This window comes from Taudactylus pleione, unplaced genomic scaffold (genome assembly GCF_031769625.1).
Source record: "Taudactylus pleione unplaced genomic scaffold, aTauple2 ptg000044l, whole genome shotgun sequence".
NCBI classification, from domain to species: Eukaryota; Metazoa; Chordata; class Amphibia; order Anura; family Myobatrachidae; genus Taudactylus; species Taudactylus pleione.
In genome coordinates, this window is record NW_028284446.1 from 5,998,339 (window position 1) to 6,010,889 (window position 12,551).

General features: G+C 45.4%; 1 protein-coding gene across 1 annotated transcript in view; it reads left to right on the plus strand.

Moving 5' to 3' along the window:
• Window positions 1-12,551, plus strand: part of GRIN3B (glutamate ionotropic receptor NMDA type subunit 3B) — a 46,652-nt gene that overhangs the window by 13,478 nt on the left and 20,623 nt on the right. Inside the window, exons 5-6 of the mRNA XM_088460307.1 lie at window positions 4,047-4,162; window positions 4,259-4,410. Of these exons, the coding sequence (XP_088316433.1) occupies window positions 4,047-4,162; window positions 4,259-4,410 (268 nt within the window). The remainder of the gene's footprint in view (window positions 1-4,046; window positions 4,163-4,258; window positions 4,411-12,551) is intronic.

Sequence of the window (12,551 nt, forward strand, 5' to 3'; positions counted from 1 at the left end):
GGCACTACTTTGTTGATGCACGTGCGGCTACTGCGCACACAATTCACAAACACAGAAAATAATTTTTTTTTGGTTTGGACTGGAGTGTACTTTCGGGGGTTACAGCACCCTTTAACGGTCAAGCCAGCTGGCCCTTTACTTATGACACAGGCGCACGCTTGGCACTACTTTGTTGATGCACGTGCGGCTACTGCGCACACAATTCACAAACACAGAAAATAATTTTTTTTTAGGTTTGGACTGGAGTGTACTTTCGGGGGTTACAGCACCCTTAACGGTCAAGCCAGCCGGCCCTTTACTTATGACACAGGCGCACGCTTGGCACTACTTTGTTGATGCACGTGCGGCTACTGCGCACACAATTCACAAACACAGAAAATAATTTTTTTTTTGGTTTGGACTGGAGTGTACTTTCGGGGGTTACAGCACCCTTAACGGTCAAGCCAGCCGGCCCTTTACTTATGACACAGGCGCACGCTTGGCACTACTTTGTTGATGCACGTGCGGCTACTGCGCACACAATTCACAAACACAGAAAATAATTTTTTTGGGGGTTTGGACTGGAGTGTACTTTCGGGGGTTACAGCACCCTTAACGGTCAAGCCAGCCGGCCCTTTACTTATGACACAGGCGCACGTTTGGCACTACTTTGTTGATGCACGTGCGGCTACTGCGCACACAATTCACAAACACAGAAAATAATTTTTTTTTTGGTTTGGACTGGAGTGTACTTTCGGGGGTTACAGCACCCTTAACGGTCAAGCCAGCCGGCCCTTTACTTATGACACAGGCGCACGTTTGGCACTACTTTGTTGATGCACGTGCGGCTACTGCGCACACAATTCACAAACACAGAAAATAATTTTTTTTTTGGTTTGGACTGGAGTGTACTTTCGGGGGTTACAGCACCCTTAACGATCAAGCCAGCCGGCCCTTTACTTATGACACAGGCGCACGCTTGGCACTACTTTGTTGATGCACGTGCGGCTACTGCGCACACAATTCACAAACACAGAAAATAATTTTTTTTTTGGTTTGGACTGGAGTGTACTTTCGGGGGTTACAGCACCCTTAACGGTCAATCCAGCCGGCCCTTTACTTATGACACAGGCGCACGCTTGGCACTACTTTGTTGATGCACGTGCGGCTACTGCGCACACAATTCACAAACACAGAAAATAATTTTTTTTTGGTTTGGACTGGAGTGTACTTTCGGGGGTTACAGCACCCTTTAACGGTCAAGCCAGCCGGCCCTTTACTTATGACACAGGCGCACGCTTGGCACTACTTTGTTGATGCACGTGCGGCTACTGCGCACACAATTCACAAACACAGAAAATATATTATTTTTTTAGCACTTGGGGGGAGCACCCCTGATGGACAGAGCACCCCCTGGACAACACTACAGCACCCCTTTAGGACTGGGACACTGCACAGGACTTTGGAGTGGACACAGCCCCTATGGAGAACTGACTGCACAACACAGTCCAGCCAGCCCCTATGGACTTTGAAGTAGTGGACACAGCCCCTATTAACAACAGCAGCACAGCACAACACAGCCAGCCCCTATGGACTTTGAAGTAGTGGACAACAGCAACACTACACTACACTACACTACACTACACAGCACTAACTCCCACCCTCCCTCTTCACTGTCCACAGCCGAGTGAGAAAATGGCGCCGACGCGGGTACCTTATATAGGATCCAAAACCCGCGAGACTCGGAAGGCGGGATGAAGACGTTTTGCCTCGATGTCAGATCCGAGTCAGGCGGGAAAAGTCGAGCCTGACTCGGATCGGACTCGGATCGGGGGGGCTCGGGGGGGTTCGGATTTCAGAAATCCGAACCCGCTCACCCCTAATTTATATACATACCAAACACAGATTTGGAGAACTGCATAGATTTCAAGACAAGTGGTACAGTACATAGGGTCTGATCCAGATTTGTATGCTATTGCATTCGCAGCTGCGATTGTGATCGCAATTTATGTACAGAAACATGACTGCTCGTCTGAAATACTTTGCGACGGACTGTCCAAATGCGGCTGCACCCACTTCCTTCATCTATCTTGTGTGCAGATCCACCACCATATATGTACATCAACTGCTTCAGTAAGTTCTATGCTGCACAGACTCCAGGTCACTATCTCTTTAAAAATGTCCTCTGGAACTGTAGATCTGCGATTGAAAATGCAGCTGCGATCTGAGACACACCCTTGAAACTCCCATAACACGCCCACGGATCAGCTTCTTTTCGTTCACCTCTCTGACTCCACCCAGGAACGACCATCTATCGCAGTGGTCTACTCAGGACATTGTGGGATCATGGAGACCTTGCAAATGCTGTCTCGCACTACAGCTCGCGTGTGCACAGTGAGACTTGCCTTGGCATATTGCGCATGCTCAAAAGCAAAAAATCGCTCAAATGCGCAAATATTGGTATAGCGTACAACTCTGAATCAGGCCTATATTTACAGTAAAACAGCAAATACTAAGATATACAGCCAGCAAATAGAACATAAATAATTGTACTGTTTGTTAATATTACAGTGTGATCATTTTTAGACATTAGGCGGGATGTACCAATGCTAAAATGCTGTCAAAACTCTGAAAACTGCCGTTTTCAGTGGTTTAACCGCATTTCCCATATGTTGAAAGCTCCAGAAAGTTTCACTTGTATCTGATAGGGAACGCCATCTATAGATGGCCTTGCCTAATAGAAGCCTATGGGCTTCCTTTCACAATATTCCTGTGGGTCATAAACCCGGAAGTCCTCTCATCGCAAAAAAACTGGTCTTTGTCGGAAGAGCTGTCCTTTGTTATCTTAATCGCAATTTTACATGCATAACGGCAAATTTAACGCATGCAATCATATTGAGCTATAATGGTGCTTAGAATTGCAGCAAGCATGTGCAACATGAGAAGTAGCACTGTTCTGATGGCCACGCATACAGGATTACATACAGCTTACAGGAGATGAGGCACTACGTAGATGGTTCATATTTGCCAAATCTCCCGCAATGGCCATAGACTCTGGAATTTAGTTGGACTCTCCCAGTCTTCCAACAGTGGGCCTGATTCAGAGCCGCTCGCGCTGACAGAGCGCTCGCTCTGAATCAGGGCCGGGCTTATTTTTTTTTGGATTGGCCTCTTGGCCGCTCGCATAGCTGTGAATGACCACACACAGCTATTGCGAGTGGCCATGATGATGGTCGCGATGGTCAAGACCATCGCGACCATCGGGCTTGCGACGAGACCCTTGTGGTAGGGTCTCGTGGCCGCAAGCCCCAGAGAGATTTCGGCTCTAACAGAGCCTGGAATCTCTCCACAGACATCACTCGTGATGTCAGTGGGGCCGCCCCTAAATGGCAGGCGTTCTCATGGGAACGCCTTCGTTTGGGCAGCCACCCCCCCGGCCCGCCCACCAAAGGGGGCGAGCTGTCACTCAACATCGAAAGCTCGCCCCCTTTGGTGTGAGACCCGGAGCGACAGATTGCCCGTCGGTAGCCGGGTCTCGCACATGCGCACGACCCGGTTGCGAGCGCTCAGCGCTCAGCGCTTGGACCGGGTCTGAATCAGGCCTAAAGTCTCCCACTGAAGTGGGCAGACCAGAGATTGGATGATACGATTCGCATTGAAATGCATCAACTAGCCCCGCCCTCAGCTATTAAATGATGTGGATGGCTTCTTTGAACAGCTGAGGGTGGAGCCACAATGATGCGATTGTGGAGCCACTCCCCGCCCATCGGACAGGGCTGCGCCCTCCAGGACTGGAGAGGAATTTAAAGATGTGGTCAAGCATGAGATGGTTATGCATACAGAAAACTAATGCCTGATTCTCCTATCATATCACAGCATACAACATGAAGTAACTGTGAAGCAAACATACTAATATTATACAGTAATATAGATTTTGCTGCATTAACAGAACATAAATCATATTAATACTCCCTTCGTTTCATGGTTCATGACTCCTTTTAAAGATGAATAAAAACAAAAATCAATTGTATCTTTTATTGTTTTAGAACTATCTTTTATTTTTTTAGAACGGACCCTCCAACTCTAAATGCTTTCATCATGGACAAAGCTTTGTTGGATTATGAGGTATCCATAGACTCAGACTGTAAATTGCTGACTGTGGGAAAACCCTTTGCCATTGAAGGTAACACAAGGTGGAAGTTTTAGATGGCAGAAAATAAATTATGTTATACACAAAGAGAAAAGATGACTCTGAGCATGTCTTTTCATTTCTACACAGGTTACGGGATTGGTCTTCCCCAAAACTCTGCCCTAACCTCGAATATATCCGAGTTTATCAGCCGCTACAAATCATCTGGGTTCATGGACACTCTGCACGACAAGTGGTACAAAATGGTGCCCTGTGGGAAACGGGTGTTTGCTGTGACCGAGGTAACACTATATACAATTCTATCCAAGTTTAGTGTGAGCTTAATGTAAGTTATTCTTAGTTAAAGATCACCCAGCTTACTAGACATACAATTAGGATACCTTTAATTTAATCAGTGCTATATGTTTAGTTATAAAGGGGTCTATTTATTTACTAAGCTTTGGATGGAGATAAAGTACCAACCAACCAGCTCCTAACTGTAATTTTTCAACACAGCCTGTAACATGGCAGTTAGGTGCTGATTGGCTGGTACTTTATCTCCGTTCACTTTTTCTCCATCCAAGGCTTAGTAATCAGACCACAAAAGTCTTTTCAAATAAAGCTGATCCACTACATAAATTATTAGTAATCTTTCAGTACACTAGTCCCAGTGATGTGCGGTGAGGTCAATGGCTGGGGGGGCAAACGTGTATAAAAACACAGTTCTTATATAACAACTCTGGAGCATGATAGGAGTATGATAGGGGAGGGAGTATGACAGGGGAGGCTCTGCCTACCCTGGCTGCATGTACCTGCTACTCAGAGATAAAACATGTAGTAGAAATAAAACAAAATAACTACAGTATTGTCTAGCAATTTGGGTAGGGGTCTATTTATTAAACAGTGATGAGCTTGTTCTGCTCAAGAAAGGGGTTATCCTTGCTTTGTCCTACATAATACAGATATGGCCTGTGATCCCTCCAATTTCAGATGTTTTCTGCAGTCCCCATAGCTTGCTTTGGGGACTGTACACAGGGGATGTAGTCAGCAAGCCGACGGTCTAAATACAGACCGCCGGCTTCCCGACTCTCTAATCCCGGCGTGGTACTAATGACAGGCGTCAAAAACTCGACGCCTGTCATTATCCATACGCCGGAAGACGGACGCCGGGCATACCAAACGGGGGGAGGGTTAGGTTTTAGGGCACACGGGGGGACTTAGGGTCAGGCAACCCCCCCCGAGAGGGTTAGGTTTAGGCTAGGGGTAGGGAGGGTTAGGGTTAGGCACCCCCCGGGAGATGTAGGTTTAGGCTGCGGGGAAGGGGGGTTTAGTTTTAGGCACTTAGGGGGGGTTTAGGGTTAGGCACTTGGGAGGGAGGTTAGGGTTAGGCACTCCTAAGGGAGGGTTAGGGGGTAGAATTAGATTAGCGATACTTACCTTTTGATGATCTGGATTTTCACCCTTGCCGGGCAGCCGCTGCCGGGATTTGTAGGTAATACCTTTTACACCCATACACAGGTTCATTAGCCATCAATCTAAGCTTTTTCACTCTAGGTAATGCAATATTATTTCTTATTTCTTCAATGGTAGACCTACGAAACCGGAGTGGTTATAGAAGGCCTTATACTGTATAACTCTATATTGATTTACTTTATTTGTTATATAAGTTTTATTTACGAGAAGGGCCCCAGCTATATTCATAAAGATTGTGTAAAAAATAAAATTGGTTGAAAAAATTATTTAAAATGTAATCAAACAAGTTTCAAATCCACAAGCTGTGAATGAACAGAAACTGATATGAATTCAGTTTTAGTAAGTCCCATATATATAGTGTATATGTATATATTGTATTGTACATATAATCAACTCTACAAATGTTCCTTCATGGAAATAAGCTAAAAGCAATATATAAAATAAACCACATATGCAATAAGTGATATTTCAGGTATAAGTAGTAAGCTGCATAGTTTTTATTTTCCCACTGTGTTTTGGAACCAAAAAAAGCTTTTCTTTTGTAGCACAGTTGTTTGAAAAAACATAGGTTCCAAAAATATTTGCACCCATATTATATAGTGATGCCTCCCCTGGTGCAAATAATAGCACAGAGACGCTTTCTGTAATTCTTAACGGGCTGAAGCACTTGTTGCAGGATCTAGAACCACTCCTTCATGTGGGACTTTTCCAGTTAAGGGGCCTATCCATTACGTGACCTGAAAAACCAAACGTCCAGCGTTCAGTCCTTCAGGTCACCGGGTGCGGTGCCTGCACTGAATGGCGTTCACTGACGTCAATCAGTGCAGGAGACCGACCTCCTTATCTGCGAACATGTGGAACCTGACAAGCGTCATCAGGTTGACCAGCATGTTCGGTAGGTAGTCGGGGTCGGCAAGAACCCAGCGTGCACGCGCATCGCTGGTCCTTGCCAGCTATCCATTGGACGATTTTCTGAACGATGCATCCAAAACCTCCTGGTTTTGGTCAGATCGTTTAAAAAGTCATCTAATGGATAGGCCCCTTTACTTTATATTCTTCAGAGGCTGCTGGTGGACTGCCCTCTTCAATACTCACCACAGGTTTTCAATGGGTTAAAATCTGAAGAGTGAGAGGACCATTGTGAATCTTTGATTATGTATTTCTATTTCAGTGTAGATTTTGATGTGTGTTTGGGGTCATTATCTTGCTGAAAGGTCCACCAACCTGCCAGTTTCAGCCTTTCTGACAGAGGGTGGCAGATTTTATCCTAAAATCTCATTGTATACAGTAGAGTGGAAATCATTATGCCATTGAGTTTCACAAGAACCTCTGTTCCACTAGCTGTAAACAGTCCCAAAGCATCACTGATTCACCACCATATTTGATAGTGGGTATCAACTAGTGCTTTTCTTTGTATGCTGTCCCTTTTTATCTCCCAACATGGTGATGGTGTGCATGGCCAAAAAGTTAAATTTTTGTCTTCTCTGACCACATAACATGATTCCATTGTAGTTCTAAAGATATTTTGACATTGAATTGCAATAACTTGGGGTAATTAGCTCAGTAGAGTGGTCAGTGGTGCAGTGAGTAGGTGCATAATACAGACCCACACGTGGCTTTTCAGGTTTAAATGAAAGTAAATGGTACTGTCAGTATTTCAGGATAAAATAATAAACTTAACCCCCAAGGGCGTTTCTAGGGAGGAGGGGGCCCATGTGCAGTCTCCGACATGGGCCCCCTCCTCTCCATCCGTCTGCGCACTGAGCGGTGCAAGGCCAGCTCCACACTTATAGACTCTGGGCACTAGAGAGTGCCCAGAATCTATAGTGCATACACAGGTCACCGGGAAAATGGTCGTGGCGGCCATTTTCCCTGTACTGCGCATGTGCAGACGGCGGGAAAATGGCCACGGTGGCCATTTTCCAGCTGATTTTTCAGGCACAGAGCTGACGTGGGACTCCAGAGAGGTACGTTTTTTATGGGTGCAGGCTGTGTGGTGTGGGCCCCCCTGGATCCAGGGGCCCGTGTGCCCCACACACCCTGCATCCATTATAGCTATGCCCCTGCTAGCCCCACATTCAGGGCACTACCTCACTTCTTGAACCCTGACTATTATGGGCAGCTAGTCCACAAATGTAACACATTCTCTCAAAATTCTCAGTCATGTCTCTCACAGGTATAGACAGAGCCTCTTGGCCTCATACAGTCTTTAGTGGTCCCCCCTGCCTCCTTCAAGTATGAACCCAGCCTGCAGCTTGGCTGCTACAGCTTCACACAAACAGCCTTAGAGATTTGTGGTCCTCCTTCCCTGCCTGACCGCAGGTCTGGACACTGGCCTCCTGGCCCCCATATACAGTACCGTGCAAAAGTATTAGACAGGTATGGAAAAATGCTGCAAAATAAGTGTTAATAGATTTTTTTATCAATTAACAAAATGCAAAGTGAATGAACAGAAGATAAATCTAAATCATATCAATATTTGGTGTGACCACCCTTTGCTTTCAAAATAGCATCAATTCTTCTAGGTACACTTGCACACAGTTTTTGAAGGAACTCGGCAGGGAAGTTGTGCCAAACATCTTGGAGAACTAACCACAGATCTTCTGTGGATGTAGGCTTGCAAGGAACCTCCACCATGCTTCACTGTTGCCTGCAGACATTTCTTATTGTACCGCTCTCCAGCCCTTTGGCGAACAAACTGCCGTCTGTTACAGCCAAATATTAAAATTTTGACTCATCAGTCCTATGTTTTCGTGCATAGTTGAGTCGCTTGGCCTTGTTTCCACGTCGAAGGTATGGCTTTTTGGCCGGAATTCTTCCATTAAGACCACTTCTAGCCAGACTTCTCCGAACAGTAGATGAGTGTACCTTGGTCCTCACCAGTTCTGAGCTGATGGCACTACAGGACATCTTCCGATTTCAGAGGGAAGTGTCTTTCATCTGATCAGTTTTCCTTGGCCAACCACTGTGTCTACGGTCCTCAATGTTGCCCGTTTCTCTGTGCTTCTTCAAAAGAGCGTGAAAAATCGATCACCTAAAGTGTCAGTAAAAGACAAGACACCATTGAAGGTGTTGACTAGTAAGAGACCAAACATCAGTCAATTATTTGGAAGCAGAGCAGGAGAAGCTGGTGGAATGTTTGCAGTTGTCCTATCTATAGTTACGACTATGTGTTATGTGAACATTTCTAGATTGCAGAAGGCTATCAACATTGCTATTGGCGCGTCTTTTTCCCTGCTGTTCTTGCCAAATGGATTAGACTCTGAGACTGTCCCACACTAATAGCTGTGCAGGGCCTACTATCTCACCACAAGTATACTATACTACCACTGTTATAGTTAAGGGGCATAGTACTGCCATCCTCTGGTGCATTTAACACTAAGACATCCAGCGCACTACATCACCCAGTGGTACCCTAAAGCTGCATCATTACTACTGTTACACCTGTTATATCCTGTTTTTATACTGCTTATTTTTTTCTACCTAGTTCAGTAAATCTAAGAAGGTCAAGCTGTACCATGTTGTGTGGATAAACCACCACCAGCCCCAAACAACTGTGCACCACAATTCACATATTTTTTTGGCCCAGTGTATTTATGCACTCTACAGTATACATAAGAAGGAAGATCCGCGCTCAACAGATAAATCAGTACTTTTAGTAGTGATGCAATAGCTACCAATAAAGTGTGTGTGAGACCAATTCCTATTGTACTTGTTTATTTTAACACACTAGGTCATATTTAGGAGTAATAGTATTCCTGATCGATGTATGTTGTTACTCAGAGGTAATCAGTGGTACGTCACAATATTTTACAGCATGCGAATTATCTGTATTCCCACACACTCATATAAAACTATACGGATATATAAACGAATGGAAAAAATGGAAAAATAGAATAAAATAGAAAAAATTGCATGCACTATTGGAGAGAAATGTGTATATATATTATATATATAACAACATACATCAATCAGGAGTACTATTAAAATAAACAATAGGAATTGGTCTCACACACACTTTTTTGGTAGCTATTGCATCACTACTAAAAGTACTGATTTATCTGTTGAGCACGGATCTTCCTTCTTATGTATAGCTCGATTACCTAGGGACGGGTTACCCTAATTAGACCCTGCAGCTCAGTCAAACAATCTGTTAGCAACCCCCACATCCATTGTAGCGCTGTTTTCCAATAAGATTTTCAGTATGTATGCACTCTGACCACAGACTGGTCAGAGTGCCCATGCTGACTCCTATACACCAACCAAAGTGCCTACAATCGGCATGTAAGCATCAAAACTGGACCATGGATCAATGGAAGAAGGGTGACCTGGGTTGGTTTGACAAATCAAGTTTTCTTTTACATCATGTGGACGGATGGGTTCATGTGTATCGTTTACCTGGGGAAGAGATGGCACCAGGATGCACTATGGAAAGAAGGCAAGCCAGCAGATGTAGTGTGATGCTCTAGGAAATGTTCTACTTGGGTCCTGCCATTAATATTACTTTGACACGTACCACCTATGACCAAGGCAATGGTATTCCCTGATGGCAGTGTGCTCTTTCAGCAGTATAATATGCAATGCTACACTGCAAAAAATGTTGAAGAATGGTATGAGGAACATGGCAAAGAGTTCAAGGCTCCAAATTCCACAGATCTCAATACAATTGAGCATCTGTGGGATGTGCTGGAAAAGCAAGTCACAGCCATGGAAACCCACCTTGCAACTTACAGGACTTAAAGGCTCCTGCTATTGTCTTGGTGCCAGATGCCACAGGACAACTTCTGAGGTCTTGTGGAGTCCATGTCTTGACAGGTCAGTGCTGCTTTGACAGCCGTAAAACAATAACATACACATCACATAAAGCATGAAAATAGGTCTAGTCGTTGAGGTACAAATTAAGGAGTTAACGTTTTATTCATAAATGTTAACGTTAAATCCACAGCTAAATGTAGTCATCCCCATTCCATGGAAACCTTGGGGCATATTCAAATGGGCGCGAGGTTTAGCGAAGTAAAAAACCTTGCGCCCAATTATGGAATACCGCGGGTATGCGTGCTCCCGATACCCGCGGTATCCAATTTTAAAAAGTGGTCGCGGAGTTTTCAGCTCTGAAAACTCTGCACCGTGTAAAAAAAACATTTAAAAAATTCTGCACTTACCTGCCTGGGGGTCTTCGGTGGTGTCCGCGGTTCCCGGTGGCCTCCCCTCTATCTTCTCACTGGAGAGGGGGCTGTTGGGAGTCCCGGGGGCTGCTGGGAGGCTCCTGGGCTGGTGGGAGGGGCAAGGGTTGCTGGGAGATGTAGTTCTCCCAGTGCCCACACTGACAAAGGGAGACACACACACACTTTCGCACACACACACTCACTCATACTCACTCATACACACTCACACACACTGACATACTCACCGCTGCTGCTAGAGTCCGGGTCCCAATGATGGATGCAGAAGACAGCACTTCGGAAGGTGAGTAATTTCTGACTGATTAAGCTAATTTAAAGATTCCAAAAGCTTAATTAGTCATTAGGAGGGGTGACGCCAGGGTCCCAGATCGTCCCACTGATTTTTCCTAAAAATAGTGATTTTAGAATAAAATCACATTTGCACTGGAGGTGCGAGTATAATAACCTCCCGGTGTGCAAAATAGGAAAAAAAATGCACCTAATTGAATAGCAAAAACCAGCACCTGCAGGAAAAACCTTGCAGGTGCAGGTTTTTTGCTTTTCTCGCACCCAGTTGAATATGCCCCTTTGTGTGGAATGAAATGCAACATGGGGAGGGCATAAAGGAAAGGATGGAATATGACTTTGTCATTTCACTTTAGCAGCTTATGAAATGAAGATGGGCACTTGGAAATTGTGCACTTTGGGCCTGATTCAGAGCCGGACCCTATTTGCGGACGGTCGTTCCAAAAAAGGGGCCGGTTATTTAAATTGAGCGCTCGCTCTTTGCGTTTTGTTGACGCCTCTATGTCTGAGCGAGCGAACGAAAAATGCGCTCGCTATTTTGTAACGATGCCCCTTTGCCGTTCGCATCACACGTCATCTCCGGTATTTATTAGATTAATCGGGTACATTGAAAGGCATCTGAACTGCTCGCAGTGCTTGTGGTAGGTTTTTCTTACCGCTATCACTGCGAGCAGTTCAGGCTAAAAGACAACCAAGTGACGTGGCCGATGATGCTCCTTTACTAATTATGCACTCCTGTTAAACGCCCTTTTGACCGTTAGGCACGCCTGCGTTCGGATCTCCACTACGTTTTCAAGCACCTTCCCCTGTTACCACCCACAAATGGTACATTCTGTCAATCAAATTAGCAGCCCCTCGCTGTTTTGCGAGCGCACGATTTCCGACCGCAATGACTGGTTTGCGCATGCGCATTACGACCCATACGCATGCGCAGTTGTGCGAACATCGCTCAGAGCGAACGAGCGGCCGCTTACGAGCGGCTCTGAATCAGGCCCTTTGTACACAATGTCAATATATCTGCAGTTGAGCGATTATCGGTAAACTGCGCACTACACATGCATCAAGGTACATGACCATATTAGCTCGCAGTAACTTTTAATTGCAGTGTGATTGACATGCAGGGAGCATTTGGGGGAGTGGCAGCAAAGAACGTAGGTGTGTCGGGGACGTGTCACAGTCTGCGTCTGCAATCTAGTACACACTGAGAGTGGCTCCATCGTCTCAGTTCCCGCAGCCATTCTGAGTAGCCATAGGGTTACTCAGAACTGTGATAATCGAAGGATCTGCGACTGGTGCTGCATCTTTGTACGCAGATGGACTTGCAAAGCCGTAGGTGGGTGTTTCAATACATATCCTGGCAGCAGCGTCATTTGCATATTTCGCATAGCAGCTGCATACACAGATGCAGTAGCGGCAGCTTTAGCATACATCTCCGATCAGGCCCTTAGTTGTTTTAATTAAAAGTGATGTTACTGTTTTTATTCTGAAGCTGGCCACACATC